This window comes from Pelobates fuscus, chromosome 4 (assembly GCF_036172605.1).
Source record: "Pelobates fuscus isolate aPelFus1 chromosome 4, aPelFus1.pri, whole genome shotgun sequence".
Classification (NCBI taxonomy): Eukaryota; Metazoa; Chordata; class Amphibia; order Anura; family Pelobatidae; genus Pelobates; species Pelobates fuscus.
Window position 1 is genome coordinate 328,981,138 of NC_086320.1, and position 18,269 is coordinate 328,999,406.

Genomic DNA, 18,269 nt, shown 5'->3' on the forward strand with positions numbered 1-18,269 from the left:
GACCAGGCTCTCTCTATCTATAGACGAGAATCCACTATAATTTGATGTTTAGTGAATAAACCCCTTATTAATGCTCTCCAGCTATTGGCTGGCTATACATAATTCTGGTAAATGGTTGAGGGCTTAACATAGATATAAAAAAGCTGCTCTAAAACAAGTCCCCATGCATCCCACACAACTCAGGTGTTAAAAGTATCCTTACTGAAACTTACTTGGTAAGACCCTAAATATAAACTGTTGCAATTGTGCAAAGACAGTAAAGACTGGTTTGGGGATGACTGCCCAATGCTGTAGTTTAGAACTTCTACTATGGACTGGCAACATGAGGTAAGTAGCCCACAGCAGGTAGATGTGATATATCCATAAGGAAGTGTTAATAATGTAATATCTCTCTAGACTTTAGGGTTGTCTGATCCCCTCTTATATTCCTGGACAGAATTACATGTTAATAGAAAAAGCAGCCTTGGTCAGATCAACTGGTCTAGAAGGGTTCCAAAAGGATCTGCCTTAATAGATTATTTCCCTCCTGCAGCATATGAATTCTCTATCCGGTTTGTGTATGTGGGGGGGGGGGAGAGGGGCACTTTTAGCAACTGCCCACCAGAATGTGTGACTTACACTATCCAGGGCCTGACATCTCTTCTAGATCTGAATATATAGGTTATTTCATGAGCTGATGTCCCTGTTCTTGTTTCAGAGAGAGCTAGCCTACTTGTGTTACGATTTAGAACATCTATTTGCAGACTTCCTTTCCCCTAAGGAGTTCTGATAGGAATCTACATGTTTTAGTAACCCTTCTTGAGAAGCCTATCTCAGCACCTGTAGATTAAGGAAGACGATGTGTAATAGGGATACCTCGTCCCACTCTCACCTGTCTATGGTACTTCGTAAATGTAGAGCATTATCTAGACATAAAAGACTTTGATTTCGATCTGGCATTTGTTTTCACTTCCTGGCTAAGCACTTATGAGTTGAGGCCTCTGGCTAAAGTAAACACAAGCACATTCTAAAGAAATCTGCCACCTTTTTTCTTCGCCTTCAGCAATGTTACCAATTTTACTTGTCTGCTGAGGAGGTTGAAACCTGGATCACGATGAACAAGAATAATGTTTGGCCCAGTTCCCATGGCACATCAATCACGCAGTGCACAAAAAGTCTGCTGTGATGAGGAAAATAGAATCTCACCATAAATTTATAGTGACGTGAAATTGGCAAGGGAAAAATCAGTGTTATAAAGAGCAGTAGACAAAGCTTAGGGAATAAAATGAGCATTCACAAAATCAGGGCAAGATGTTGTCTGTATCCCAGGAAGAGACTTATTAATGGGATGTTTAGACTTTATTTAACACCCTTCATTTACAGCCAATGACTTGTTAAGTTTCAGACAAAGCAATGCACCTTATTTGGCTGGCAAACGGTTAATTCAGGCACCTTTTTGAAGGAAATGACACTGATAATTAAATTAAACATTTAATTTATACATTTATACATTTATATGTATGTTTATCACACGGTTAACAAACATGTGCACAGTGAAAATGAGTGCAAGAGATTGTCTACCAGTGTTAATGTTTTCATAACGTTATTACTTAAAAAAGAGATGAGTTTTTCAAAAGAAATATACCGTATATATATATATATATTTATATATATATATAGTGCTCTAAAATGTATTCTAAGTATCTTTCTAATCTCACTTAATTAGTGAGAATTCCCTATTAAACATTAAAACACTTTAAATATAAACAGATCTTTTCCCCACATTACATACGGAAATAATTAAGACAAGATCTCTAAGGGTGTGTCGAATTTCCTCTGTGAATGTAGAGATGATGTAGATAGATTTCGGAGACATGCAGTGGAGAACTAAAAAAAACACGAAAAAAACCCCAACAAAATAACTTTGGGTTTGGTTACAGTTGATGTATTTGAAGGAAAGCCCTGATGCCAGAAATGCATACCATAAAGAATACTCTTGAAACCTGGGAGATAGCATTGTCTAAACAGTGTTAATCATCCAGCTCTATTTGAATTTTAACTCCTTCTTCATACTTCATACTCCAGACAAAAAACATGCTGTAACGTTGGGCTATTTACATTTCAGAGCCCCTGGTTTATGCTATGTAAACCATTCTATAAACCCATTCCTTACCAGTAATTTAGTTGTGACGCTGCCTGGTCAACCACCACGTCCGGCTTGAAGACCATTTTGCCCAATCACATGCTTATCATTGAAAAGCATTATGGACTTAATGTGCATGCAAAGCAATGCAGACTTTGTTCTTACTGCGTAAACACCCTCAGGAAGACAGTCACTAGAGATGTGTTTAATCCCACAATTAAAAAATTGCTGTATCTCCAAAATAGTAGTGTTTTTACATTTTGGGGGGAAGAACTGCGGGTCACTGCACTCAGACCACTTCATTGATATGAAGTGGTCTGGGTGATTATAGTAGTCATTTAGACTCCAGAGCTGAAGGTATTTATTCCAGGAGTCAATTGTAAAATTACTATTAGGGATACTCACTTGAAATTCGCTGCCTTTTCAGACTACATTCCCCATGATTTTCAAACTGTCTTAGGCTGTAGCAGAGAATTATGGAAGCTGTAAACCCACCAACAGTTCACAACTGACTTATAAACTATATTCTAAAATAGCCAAGTTGGGGGTCCGGGGGGGAATCTGTAAATTAATTAAATTATATAATTTATTCCAATTTGCCAATTATGGATTACACTTTCCAGGTCGATTTAAAACCGGCAATAGTTATTGAATAAACCCTTGAGCTAATTTAACAGGTTTACTCAATAATTTTCAAATTGTAGCAAATGAAAATTCTGTCTGTCTGGCAAACTTTAGAGAGCCAAGCTGTAACTATTGCAGAGTTACAACATTTTTCCAGATCATCCATTTTTTTGCTATATTTTGTATATTTTGCAATTCATTTTACTGAATTATAATGTAAGAAATCTATATTTTTCACCTATAAGAATGTGTCTTATAGTTTATGTATCATATATTACCATATGCCTGTTAAATTGACATGTATGTGTAAATATTTATATAGTTTTTGTTTGTTTTTTAAATTGACTAATTCTTTCTCTTCTTGTTTTTGTCTTTGTAGGTTCTCACCAAGTTGGATGCAGGGAACTGAGATCCACAAAATATATATCTGACGGTCAGTGCACCAGTATCAGGCCACTGAAAGAATTGGTTTGTGCCGGAGAATGCCTTCCTCTTCCAATTCTGCCCAACTGGATTGGTGGTGGCTACGGACTCAAATATTGGAGTCGTAGAAGCTCCCAGGAATGGAGATGTGTTAATGACAAGACCCGCACTCAACGTATTCAACTACAGTGTGAAGACGGTACCAGTCGAACATACAAAGTCACAGTGGTCACATCCTGCAAGTGCAAGAGATACACAAGGCAACACAATGAGTCCAGCCATAACTATGACATAGCCTCTCCTGCCAAACCCCTTCATCCACATCAACATCATCATTCCCAAACTAACCGAGATCGGAAAAGACTTACTAAGATCAGCAAGCACATTTCAAGTTAGAGAAAAACAGTGCCAAGACTTTGAACTGAATTGTACTCAAAAACAGTGAATGTTTGTCCCAGCAGTCTGAGACTGATCTTTCTCTCTTTTTTTCCGTAATGGAAATATTAATGTTATTCAGTTATGTAACCAAGGTCTTTTGACATGTGGTGAACACACTTTCATTCTCCTCTTTCACATTGTTTGAAGGACTGGATGTTTTTTTTTTTTTTTTTTTTTTTTAGAAATTCTACATTTCCAGAAAATGTGTTGACATTTTTTTTTTTAAATTGAAAGCTATAATCCACAAAGAACTGAGGTGCTTAAAATAGTTTTAAACAAATAAATAATATAGGAGAATTATAAGTCAAAATAATTTATGAAGTTTGGATTTTTTTCCCCCTTAGCTACACAGGCTTATAACTGAATATTATAAACAATATTCTAAATCAGCATTTAATTAAATAAGAATAAAAATATAATGAAATATTTATTGCTCATTGTAATTATATAGTATCTCCCATGCCAGCTTGGGTCTCCATAAATAACCGTGACTAATAGTGATTCTGGCACTCGGGAGGAATTCAAAGCCTTTGAATGTGATTGTTCAACTGTACAGTACATTATATATATATTTTACAGCTTTTTTTCATGTATCAAAGTATTTTCCTACAATTTGTAAGTAGAATTGCCATCTGCATTTTTGTAGATACTGTAAATTAATTATGTAGTATTTGTGTTATATTTTTACATTGTGATATTTTTATTAGATGAAACATTTGTTTTGAATGTTTATTAAAAGCTACTCTGTGCAATCAAAAACTTTCATGCTTTATTTTATCCATTTCTGTTGGAACCACCATCTTAAAGTCCAATAATTCTCTAATCGGGATTGGGAGAAAAAGTACACATTAACATCATTTTTGGAAGAGACACTATGAAATTCATCCAAAGACTATATTTATACAATATTTACCAAGCAAACTGCTTAAAATAATTGGTAGTGATGTCTAGGAAGAAATTACTCAATGTCAATCTCAAAAAACTGATGTGTACTTGAGTTGGCAGACAGTCTAGTAATGGAATAATGTATGTGTATCCAGCCTATGTCGCCAAGAGGAACAAAATAGTTCAGTGATTCTATTGTGGAAATATAATGGTTTTAATTAGACATCAAAATGATCGGAAACTTTGTAACTATTTTTAGAGGCTTGTCAAAGGCCCACTAATGGTTACAAATTTGCCAGGTCAGTTTTGATGTCTGAATGGAATTACTGAATTATTATTTTGCTAATGATGTCAGTGTAGTCCATGAATGAAGAGTATAATATTCAGAGATTTTTAAGAAAAAACTCCTGGTGGTAACAAAGATTACCATGAAAACCTCAACACCAGGCACACACTTCAAATACCCTAAATACTTAATACAGATTATATACAAAATGAGAATTGCCAATAAAAACACTGAAACTAGAAAATTTTGTGATGTTAGATGCTGGAGAAATTAGGGGCTATACAGAGAGAGTAGATGACGTGGATTATCCTTCCAGTAAAGAAAAGGGTAAAACTATAAAGTAATTAAATAATGCTTTGGTTGCACATGCATTGATATTAATCAGTAAAATCAATTTTAAGGTTTTAGAATAAATTGGGTAGACTGGTTAATAGACTTATGTCATCACAATCTGTCTATAGATTTAGGGCTCTAAAACATATAATGGTTTTCAACATCGAATCTGTGCAAAATGTCATATAGATTCATCTATACTTTTTTTTTGTTTCACCCTATGAACATCCATGATGTGAACATCATTGTGCATTCTTCAACAGGTGGCTATAAGCAGGTAAAACTACTTCAGCTCTAATGCTGTTAAAGGTTTATTTAACAGCATTATATAATATGATTACACACTATCCCCCCACAACCCACTCCAAATAATATTTAATATATTACATATGTGCAATTAGCTACACATTGATTAAAGCACAAGAAGTAATTGCAACCAGCCATTTTAAATACCAATTCTTGATTAGTTATGGAACTGCATTTGGTGCATGTACATTTCTGCTGTCATTTTATTACACATTCCAACAGACACCAGGATTTTCCATGCCAATACCAATGAGCAGGAAATCTGACTATTTTTATTTGGATTCACTGTATGTTATAAATATAGATATCCTTTTTCAGCTTTTGACGAGTGGCAAGTCTAGGAATTTCTGTATAAGATTAATAAATGGGAATAAAGCATTTTGTAAATTTACATATTTTATTTTCTTGTGTATCCATGGACCGCAATACAAAAATGTCCTACATTAATGATACCTATGCATTCTGTGACGTGTACTGATAGGTATACAAGTATATATATATAATAAACAACTAAAACTGAATTTCTCAAATAAGGGCATGAATACTCCAAGCACACAGCAAATATGTCAATATTTACAGCTAGTGAGACACTTGGAGACCTTTAAAAATAGTACCTTTCAGGAAACTTCAACTTTATATGTTGTGGGGCAGGGCATATTCAATAACCACTAACCTTTTCAATCTGCCAGTGTGATTTTTAGGTCTGTTCAAGATGGCAGATTTAAGTCAACCTTTCCATATTATTGTCCACTAATAGCCAAGTATGGGGAAACTTTAGACTTAAACATGAAAAAAAAAAACCCACACAATGTGTCATCCAATTATGGATTCCCAGTTGATGCTGATTGGCTGGTAATTCTCCTTGTTAGGGAGAAGCCAATCAACACTAAACACTGCCCATGAAAATAACTCACATAATAAATAAATAATAAAAAATTAGTCAATAAATTAAAGTTTGGGTATAAAACAGGATTCTCTTGGAATATTAATGGCATAACATGATTGGCTGTAGGAGACCTACCAATTACATAACTTATTTAGTTCCAAGACACTAGGCTGGTATGATAGAGTTTTCATGGTGCTCTTATTATGTTTTTGCCCATATATGCTAGACTTGGAAGTATTTTTTTTTAAATCTTTATGTATATGTAAAGACAGTGACAAGGTGTGAGTTATATTTAGTCATAAGTAGAAAGTCTTGGAAATTAAATTATTTTACTGGTGGGCATACTGTGACAGAATACATGAGTATTCCATTGGCACTTGTAATGTATACTATTAGTGAATAGATAAATGACCATTCACCTGTCAGATATAATAGGTGTTACTGCCAGGGAGCAGGGCACCATCAGGCTCTTGATTTAGAAAGAGGTTTGAGTAGTTAGGAGAACGGGGTCCACGATTAAAGCACACTCATATTCCCACGTATTTATTATTGGACTAGGGAGATCAGTAAGCAGGGAAACATTTTGTATAGTAGTAGTAGTCAACTACTGAACAAAATGCAACCTTAATATTAAAAAAAAATAAACAGTAATTATACACCCACCCTCAAAGTTAAATATTTTCTAAAGCAAATACCTGGAATATATTGTTCATAAAACTATATATCTATCGAAATCTATAGAAATTATAGGCATGTAACCAATGCCACAGATCCTTTCTGGACAACCTGGTCGGTGATCAGTCTCCATCAGAAGAGACGGGATGTGAGACCATACTTTTTACTAATACTCAATCTGCACTCGGGAAATGTTCATGTAATTGTGGAAGTGATTAAGGAGAAGAGTAGGCCTGCTATTAAAAGCTTTGCCTTAAGCCCAGCAAGCAGAATGGCTATTTGGATGTCATGTACAAAGAGGTTGTAGTAGTTGATGTGGGCCATTATGAACATGGCAAAACTGTAAAGATGTCTGTAAGGAAGGAGGTACGGCAAGTCAATCCAAACACAATCATCTGCTTCCTGCACGTAGATCCATGAGGATCACTGTTTTAAACAGAGCTTTGCTTTTCACAAATAAATGCAAGCACTAGACGTTCCTTGACATCCATAACACTCTGGCCTTCATATTTCATCATCAATTTTACGAGCTTTTGAAACTTTACAACCAGCTATGTATAAAAGGAAAAGCTAAGATCAAAGGACCGATACAGTATACCAACTAAAAAAATATCTTAGGAAGTGGAGTAAAATTTTCTTTACACCCCATAAAACCTCTAACAGTTGCCGTTGTTTTTTTTTTGGTTTTTTTTGTACATTATCTTAAAAAAATGAACTGTTCCTAGTTTAATCTTGACATTTAGAATTATGTTGGACTTCCATTGAGAATATTAAGGAAGTGTAAATGAATGAAGATAGCATTGGTTAATTTGACAGGGTCCGACCTAACATTGCTTACAATGATAAAGTTCTTGATATAATTGTGAGTCATAGATATTTCCTGCAAAACAGAAACACTGTCCAAGATTAACAGAACTTTCCTTAGTCACTTACTGCATCTTGGTTCTGCTATAGATAATATTTTGCACATATGCTTATCTCGCGATGGAGCCATAACGTTTGTTCTGAAAATTTACAGATGAAAAGCTATGTACATGGCTAAAATAATAAAAATGTTTAGACAAGCACAATAAATCTTAAGGCTACAAAACGACTGGTGATAGTGATAAAAATAATAGTTCATTAGCGTTGAGAGAGTCATTCATTAATAAACTGTTTTAAATAAACTTCTAGACATTAACAAATTATTATTACCTTTCTGTATAGTAGCAATTAAACAAATACGGAGTTGTTAGAAAATGCCGTAAAAAACAAATATATTTTCTTCAAGAAGAGCTATTTTATTTGTTTAACTGAACACTTGTTAAAAAATATCCAGAAATGTTTTCTAACTGCCTCATGAAAGCGGTGTTTTCTGGGCAAAATTCTTTGTGACTCACACTCACCAAGGCACTTACTTAGACAGCTGTAAAATTGCATTGGGGGACTTTTTTTTGAAAACATTTAGCAACAGGCAAGCAGGTTTCACCACCTTATTTTGCTGTTTACCAAGAAAGCTCAGAGTCATCACTCTCACTGCAAAGTCTAACTATGAACCCATCAATATGCTATGAAAAAAAGTTAATTAAGAATCTTTAGAAGGCATGCGCATTGAAATCTAAACAACAAACAGTTATAACTAAACAATGCACACAACATACTGAGGAAGGTGAGGGTGCATAATGAAGAACTATGGGTACAGAGGAGAGAGAGAGGGTGTGTGAAAAGTTAACAAATTTGGGGAATTTCTTTCAAGAAGGGCATGATCCATGGGCTATGCCAACAAATGTGGAAGTGCTAAGGCCTGAAATGCAATGCCAGTAGTTGACATCTGTTTGTGCAGGATGTGGGAGTGGGTCAGTTTATGGTAATAAAGCAGTCTGTAGGCTGGTTCTTGGTTTTCACTTGACTTTGAGCAGTAATGGGAAATATAATGAAAGATTTCATAAGAAAAGTGAGGTAAAAGTACTGACTTGATGGGCAAGTACAAAGGAATGGCACTTTTTCCACAAGAAATTCACAATTCTTTCCATGGATGGTCCTTGTTATACTTTGCAAACAATATTATGGGTCTGACAAATGGAAGCTGCTGTAATCCTGAATTGGCACCTCCTATATCCCTGCAACCTCAATGCGTATGACTTTGGCAGAAGGATGGAGCATTCACAGATATCTTTTCAGGCATATGAACGTTGTTTCTAAACAAAGTCTATTTTAGGATACCATTTTGTGTGCCCAGGCTCTTTTTTCAATATTCCACTGAGACCAAAGTCTGATCTCACTCCTCAACCAATTGCAATCACCTGACCATCATTTATACTTATTATAGTATAGTTGTCCCCAAATACAGAAACCTTCCAGTGTGTCTGTCATTTCTTGGAGATTATTGAGGTTATGAGTCACCAGACCCAACACACACTCACACAATGGCCCTGTATAATTTCTACCGGCTGCCTCACTCCTGCACTACTCTGCGTAAACGCACCTTCATTGTCTTTTAACCAACAGAAGAATTGTGCTTGGAGGCTGCACCTCACAAACCCTGCATGCTGGTGGCCCAGAGGAAGACATTCCCTACTGCTACCCTTGCCAGCTCTTTATGTAAAATGAAGTGAGTTGAAAATGTAAAAAAAAAAATATATATATATATAAATATGTGGCAAACATAGCCACTTCTGGACTGTAATGTAGAAAGGCTGTCTGTACTATGTGCTGTGTGTATTTTGCTATGTGTACTGTGTGGTATATGTAACTTTACTGTGTATCTGGGACTATGGTAATTCGCCTGCTGGCAGCCGTAAACTACCAGCATGCGAGTACTTCGTTCGACGAACAGCGGCTATCCGGGCTGTTTGTGGAACGAATGCGGGCTCCCCTGATAGACCACACACTTAGAGGCGTGTGGCGCTTGTTAACCGATTGCAACAATGTTGCAATCGGTAATTAGAGGCTCTCCTAGGTGGCCGTCGTTCGGCTACCAACCATGCGGCGGTCGGCCATCTTGGATTCGCTATTCTTCAGCGGTGTTTGGTCGTCGAGCGCCTGGAACTGAAAACGGCTACTCGACGACACGAACACCGCTGGACTTCCAGACCGTTCGGGAGCCCGGTGTTCGGTAGGATCGTTCCCCTAAGTATAATCGACGGATTGAGGGGAACTTCAATGTATAACTGTATTTGTTGCGGCGTTCAGTCAGTTCAGCTGGGAGCTGAGCGGTATTCTCTCAAAAGATACGCTCAGACCCCAGCTATCTACCGAATGTTCGGTTAAGTCTGTATACCGAATAAAACTCAGAAACGGTATTTTAAAGTAAATTGTCAGTTTTGCTGCACGAGGGGATAATCCACTTAATCGTCCATTTTAGTGGGAGTATCCTTCTTGTGCAGCAAGGCCTGTTGGGAGAATTATATTGCATGATGGGATAAATCCCCTGAAACCTCTGTAAGGAAACCCCTTGCATGGGGAACTGTATAAATATGCAAGCTTGTGAATAAAGCCAGTTAGTTGACTCCCAAACTGTGTTTTGTCCGGTTATTGGGAGGATTGGGATATTGCCTTACTTTTCAGCGCTGACTGTGGATTTACCTGTTATACCAGCGGAGACCGTGGGTTCTAATACTGCACTCCGCTACAAAATATATTTCAAACAAAAGATTGTACTTCTATTTTTTCTCATTATTAATCCTGCCCAATAATGACGTCCCAATTAATAAAACATTTTTGGTGCTTAGCTACAAGTTCTTTGTGGCATTCCTCTTTAGTTGCAACCTCTTCGTTACACAGTGCTGTTTTGACAATATTTAAATAAAGTTTATTGAAAATGTATTTTAATTTCTCCATCAGAACAAGGGGCATGTGAAAATGTTCACTACTTTGTATGCCTCACGGCTATACTTCTCTCAATAAGAGACAGCAAATGCCTGCTTTTATCACCAGTCTGTGTATTAAATTCATTCCCTACACATTTTTTTATGATACAGTTATATCACAGAAGTAAACTCTGAACTCTCTAGAGTAGTGGTAAACTCTGTCAACTCCCAAAAAGTTTGAGCATATCATATACAATTTTTATGTAATGCTTATAAAGAGTGCTTTGGAATTACATAGACATTACAATGCAGTCAAAAGATATCATAAAACAAAGTAGGGACTACTTTTCCTTATTGTACATCTTTAAATTGACCAAATCTGGTAGAGCTAGCACTGTCAAGTTTTGTAAGAACACCCACAGCCATCGCTAGCATAAGAAGCACCAGGAGTTTAAGATGGAAGATCCCTTGCAGGGGACAACATCCCCCTGCAACCCAAGACCACCATTCCCCACACCAGCAATGTCACCATCAGGGGTCAAGTCCTGGGGAAAAACGTATGGAACCTCACCCAAGATGCCCCCTCTACCCCAAATTAGATGCTCGTATGCACTTACATTTCTCCGAAAGTACAGTGCAACATTTATTGTAAAGTGCCAGGAGTGGCTATTGTTAGCTAGTAGAGTTGGGAATGGGCTAGGCTACAGGCAATGAGGGGTACAAATTTACTACTTTGTTCACTTCACACGGACAGTGTCACGCCATACAAATACAGCCTCGCCCCCTGCATTCAAGCACATAGAACGGCAACACATATGACACTGCATGCACGCACACTGAGCCCCCACATATTTATTCAGGTCAGGGCCACCCGGAGGCGTAACTAGAAACCACGGTGCCTGATGCGAAAATTGCCCTGGGGTCCCCCCCTGGAGTAACTGCGACCGCGGTAGTTCCGCCAGTGGGGCCACCATTTTCCTATGGGTGGAGAGGAATTTTTCTCCTCTCCACGGACTCCACCCATAGGAAAATGGTGAGCTTAATAAAGTCCACAGTTGGCATAAAGGGGGCCAGATGGCACATCACTTTACATAACACATACTACATTAAATAATTACATTATCAAACTCCTTTTGCTCACTCACCTCCTGTTTGGCACTAACTGTTTGGCACTAACTGGCTCACGTGACAGTGGCACAGTGGCAGTGTGGCTGCAGTCAGACAGTGCTGGGTCAATTAAATTATTTTTTTTTCCAGGCAAATGGCAATGGTGAGTAAGCCTGCTAGCTGCTAGGCCTCTGGGGCTGGGCCTCCAAACTCTCTCTTAGCCAATATCCTGTCTCTATGTCAGTGTCCTGTCTCCCAGTCCCTCCTCTTCTCTCCCCTTGTCTTTTGCCATGGCATCCCAGACTGAGCCTCCTGAGATGCCATAACAAATACAGTGCACGCCCCCCAAGACTGTTCGCACGGCCCACCGGCCTAAGCCCGTACCGTACTGAATGCTGTGTCGGCTGGTGCTGCCTAGCACCATGTGCAGCCAAACAGCTCTTCTTGCGTCCGGGCGGTCTACAAAGGGCAGGTCCTGCAGGCAGGGCTGGTCCAAGGACACAGGCGAAGACGCATTTTGCCGCTTCCCCCCCCAAAAAAAAAAATGTTTCTTTAACTGTGTGTTTTGTAACCCCTTTAAAAAAACTAAAAAAATACTTATAGTGTTTTATATCCTATTTTTCAAATGTCTTACCCCATTCCCCCTTTGTGGGTCTTACGCTTCCCTACTGTATTTTATCTCTTGTGTGTCTCCTACAACTCCCCTTGTGTATCTTTTACTTCCTCCAGCCCCTTTGTCTGTCTCTTTCTTCCCCCCAGCCATTTTGTGTGTCTTTTGTCCCCCTGCCCCTTTCTGTGTCTCTTTCTCACACCCCAGCTCCTTTGTATGGCTCTTTTTCAAGACATGTTTGTGTAGCTTTTTCCCCCAGCCCCTTTGTGCTTATTTCCCCCCCATCATCTCTGTGTCTCTTTATCCCCCTCTCTGTCTTTGTGCCCCCTCAGCTCCTCTTTCTCTTTGTGCCCCATCAGTCCCTCTGTGTGTCTCTTTGTGCCCGTGCCCCTCTGCATGTCTTTTTGTGCCCCCAGCCCTCCTGTGCCTTTCAATATCCTTCCTGTGCCTTTCATTGTCCCCCTTCTTTACCTTTTATTGTCCCCCCTCCTGTACCTTTTATTGTCTCCCCTTCTCTTCTCCTGAACCTTTCATAGTCCTCCGCCCCTCCTGTACCTTTTATTGTCCCCCTCCCCTCCTGTAATTTCATTGTTCTCCCCCCTCCTGTACCTTCCATTGACCTTTCTCCTCTCCTGTATGTTTCATAGTCCCCTCCCTCCTTCTGTACCTATTATTGTTCCCCCTCTCCCCTCCTGTACCAATTATTCTCCCCCCTCCTGTACCTATTATTTCCCCCCTCCTTTCCTGTACCTATTATTCTCCCCCCTTCCCCATCTGTACCTATTATTGCCACCCTCCTGTACCTATTATTGTCCCCCTCCCCTCCTATAATGTTTATTGCCCCCTTCACCTCTATTGTCCCCCCCTCCCATACCTTTTATTGTCCCTCCTTTATTACCTACTATTGTCCCCCCTCCCCTCCCCTCCCCTCCTGGCCCTATTATTGTCCCCCCTCCCCTCCTTTACCTATTTTGTCACCCCTTCCCTCCTGTTACTTTTATTGCCCTCCTCCCATCCTGTACCAATTATTATCCCCCCCTCCTCTCTTGTAATCTTTATTGCCTCCCTCCCCTACTATACCTATTATTGTTCCCCCTCCCCTACTGTAACTTTTATTGCCCCCCCTCCGCGTATCTACTTATTATTGCTCCCCCTCCCCTCCTGTAACTTTTTTTGTCCCCCTCTGCTTATCTACGTATTATTGTATCCTGTATCAGTTATTGACCCTCTCCTGTCATTCTTCGTACCTCTCATTGTGTCCCCCGCACCTCCATCCATGTGGCTGAGCGGATAGTCCGCGGAGGATCCAGTTTCCTGTCCTGGTCTGACAGGAAGTAGTTTGTTGTATTTCCTGTCAGACCGGGTAGGTTGTGGCCCACCCGCTCGGCCACACTACATGCAGTGACCTGCAGGAGGGGAGCCCTGTGAAGGGCGCTCTCCTCCTGCTGGTCACCTTCAGATTGCGCCCCCTGGATCGGTTCGCCCTAAGGTGGCTGCCTGAAAAAAGTGCAGGAACGCCATTCCCATGCAGGACTCGAGCCCTGGTCACCACCATTGCAAAATATACAAAGACCCCAGGGGGTGAGTCTCACTAATATACACCAAAAAACAAAACAAAACATCAATGCACAGTTGGCACCCACATAACATACAAAGTATAAATATCCAATAGTGGCAACCTCGTTGGCTTGCACATAACACACCAGACAAACAATTCAAACATGACACAAAGCAGTGTTTGTGGCACCAATCTCATAATGCCCTCTGTTTTTAAAATTATATTTCTGGATTTTTGTATTTATTTATTTATTTATTTATTTTTAAAGTAGTCTCATCATCACCCTTAATTTTAGATGCAGTACATAAGGAACAGTTGCTGTCCTGTATTCCCTACATTGGCTTGGTGGAGATTGAGCAAGATATTGTCTTTCCATATGGCATAAAACCCTATTACTGAGCCAAGGGTCTTACCATTATAAAAAAAAAAAAAAAAGAACAAAGCCAGGCACTGTATGGCATTTCTCCAAGAAACACCAGATAGTACACTGAGTCTAATGAGCATCAATCAAAATTGTATTTTGATGATTCACATATCAATTACAAAAACAAAACTTCCTTTGCTGTTCCTCAAACCTTTTCACCTCGTCATATGCATCCATCACCAATCTTGAATAAGAAAACATAAAGCATGATCCCAAACCATAAGGTAAGAGTTATAGTTATGTCTGTGACCAATTGATTTTCAATGCTAATGAAAAAAAACCTTTTTAAGTTAACTTTCAGTTGCACAGAGCCAACAGAAAGCACTAAAAAAGGTAATCTGGCCTATCAAGTTTCTTATAGTGGACTTGGCTTCATTTTAAGTGAACCAGATCCAAATGTTTTTTATTACACAGCTATTACAAGTGTTGACTATTTCCTGCTTTAAAAAAAATATATATTCTTAGAAACATCTAAGAAAACAACAGAATTAAAGAAGGCATTGCCCACACTGATATGGAATGTGGACTTCAAATTTGGAGAAAACTTGAATATAAGTCAAACCTTCTATCCTTAGATGATGGGCATTTTGCACAGTCATCTAGATCACATGCTGCTTCCTGATATTTTGCACTTTTTATAAAGCAAGTAACACAACATCGGATTTGACCAGACACTGCTATGTACTTGGGTCTCTGTTTCCAACGTGGTCCTGAGATAGGACAACTGTATAATACCACAGCAGGCTGGTTATACAACAGCTGTCCTATCTCAGGACCATGTTGGAAACAGAGACCCATTGCCTATTACTCCACCAGGTAGGACTCTGTTGACAGAGGTGCCCCTTCCTGTGTAGCAGTAGCTGCTGTTACTGTTACTGCCCTTCTGGACAAAGCCACTGAAATTATCCAAGATAACCAGGGGACCATTTACACCCCGTAAAAACTAGCCCCCAGTCAAAGTGACTCTCCTACTGAGAGTCACCCCTCCTTGTCAGAAATAGTATCCCCTTAGCTCAGCACAAGATGACGCCATTTCTCAGTACATCCAGGTGTTTGGGTCCAAAGTTTGTTTTTAAATTGTTAGGAAATGAGGAGTCAATCAAAGGAAGTGGTGTGTGATGAGTGGTGTCAGGTGTGTGTTTTATTTGTCATGTCCATGCTGTAATGTGTCTGCAATGTGTGTGCAAATATCATGTGTGTGCCATGTTTGTAATGTACAGTACATGCAAGCGACTACTGATGGTGCTGTGTGTGCATTATGGGTTTTGTAATTAAATAATTAGAAAAAGGTGCTCATATACTATGATAAAATTAATTGTTTAAAATAAATTCAGATTCATATAATATATAATATATAATCTCTGGTTTAGCCTAATGGGTCCAACTCCTCATATTCACATATAACATGTACATCTCAAAAAAGAGTTTCACTCGAAGTGAGAAAAATATCTGTTCTATTCACTTGCATGGCTTGCTCGGCTTGCGATACACAGTAGTCCTAAAATGCATATATTTTTATGCATGCAATTAATTGTTGAAAACAAATGCATTTATTAAAATGTGCAGAAATATTAATTAGTCCCTAAAAACCTACCTTAAATTGACTACAGAGCTGGCCGGCGTAGAGCACGAGTTACTTCCTTGTTAGTGATGGGCATTGTCCAATCAAATGCTTCTAATTGAGGACAAACCTCCAGTTGAAATAAGCTTAATAAATAATTGAGGACAAATTTCCAGTTGAAATAAGCTTATAAAAGATGTGGGCGGTTTTATTAAGGTGTAGGGACTTGTATAAAAATCATATACTTAAGGAATAGATTAGTGCATTTTATTTAATAGGACACAAATCACCAAGAGAAAGACCAAGAGAGTGTTTTTCTCTCTCTGATTTTCACACCTAGGAAGGCTAGAGATAAATTATTTTTTATCACGAAGTTATAAAATTTAAGAAACACTCCCACCACCATAACAACTTCAGCTAATTGAAGTTGTTATGCATCAAAAGTGTCTGGGCAAATACTTACCTTCAGGGGATAAACCATTTTCCAATGGTTTAACCCTAAGTTGGTTCTCCACCTCCCAAAACCAATAACCCTTGACTTCTTCTTGGCCACAGAAACGGTTTGCTGGGCATTCAGTGGCTGCCCATTTAAAGATATAGTATGTATGCATGTCGCCCTAATGCTGCTAAACAACATAAAACAATACACATCAGGCATGTCTGGGATTCGAGTATTCAGCTTAGTAATAAAAGCAGCTCTCTCGACACCCACCTGGTTATAACATGGCGATCTTGCCTTAAACTAATTTTAACTTTTACACACTAAGATTCTACCCTGCACAGCATAATTTTTATTTAATTAACCACCCTGTACATTTATTTTATTTTATATATCCTGTGCAGTGGCGGATCCAGGGGGGGCAACGGGGCAATTGCCCCCCCTAGATTGTCCCGTGCCGGCTAATGCAGGGCTGGCATTGTCCAAGTGCCAGCCCTGCAATGTGCCTGCAGACTGGGGAGGTATATCAGAGTTCTCCCTCCCAGGTCTGCAGGCAAATTGCTGACAGCCGGCAGGGAGGGAGAGAGAGAAGACCCGGGAGCTCTTACCTGCAGCTCCTTCGGGTCCTACTCTCGCGAGCATGGAGCGTTGCCGCGGTTACCACGGCAAAGCTCCAAATCTCACGAGAGTGAACTCTAGCCCTGGAGCGCGGGCTAGAGTTCACTCTTACCACTGGGACCAACAGGGATTCCCGACTGGACCGCCAGGGATCCAGAAATGTCCCCCTCCTCCCAGTAACCGTAAGAAGGGAGTGGGGACATAAAGTATATTTATTTTATTAATTACATTTTTTTTTTATTAAAAAGCCTCCCTACCCTCCTTTCCCCATACAAACACTGCCCCCCATGCAAACACTACACACACTGCCCCCCATACACACACTTCCTCACAAACACTGCCCCCATACACACACTACACACACACTGCCCCACAAACACTGCCCCCCATACACTGCCCCATACACACACTACACACACTGCCCCACAAACACTGCCCCAATACACACACTGCCCCACAAACACTGCCCCCATACACACACTACACACACTGCCCCACAAACACTGCCCCTCATACACACACTACACACACTGCCCCACAAACACTGCCCCCCATACACACACTGCCCCACAAACACTGCCCCCATACACACACTACACACACTGCCCCACAAACACTGCCCCCAATACACACACTGCCCCACAAACACACACTGCCCCCCATGAAAACACTACACACACTGCCCCCCATACACACACTTCCCCCAAAACACTGCCCCCCATACACACACTGCCCCCCATACACACACTGCCCCACAAACACTACCACCCATACACACACTACACACACTGCCCCACAAACACTGCCCCCCATACACACACTGCCCCACAAACACTGCCCCCATACACACTACACACACTGCCCCACAAACACAGCCCCCAATACATGCACTGCCACAAACACTGCCCCCATACATACACTACACACACTGCCCCACAAACACTGCCCCTCATACACACACTACACACACTGCCCCACAAACACTGCCCCCATTCACACACTGCCCCACAAACACTGCCCCCATACACACACTACACACACTGCCCCACAAACACTGCCCCCCATACACACACTACCCCACAAGCACTGCCCCCCATTCACACACTTCCCTACAAACACTGCCCCCATACACACACTGCCCCCCATACACACACTACACACACTGCCCCACAAACACTGCCTCCAT

At 40.0% G+C, this 18,269-nt stretch overlaps 1 protein-coding gene across 1 annotated transcript in view; it reads left to right on the top strand.

The window, feature by feature from the left end:
* SOSTDC1 (sclerostin domain containing 1) overlaps positions 1–4,463 on the top strand; it is a 6,315-nt gene extending 1,852 nt beyond the window's left edge. Inside the window, exon 2 of the mRNA XM_063450736.1 lies at positions 3,126–4,463. Coding sequence (XP_063306806.1) covers positions 3,126–3,565 — 440 coding nt within the window. The 3' untranslated portion in view covers positions 3,566–4,463. The remainder of the gene's footprint in view (positions 1–3,125) is intronic.
* The last annotated feature ends 13,806 nt before the right edge of the window (positions 4,464–18,269 follow it).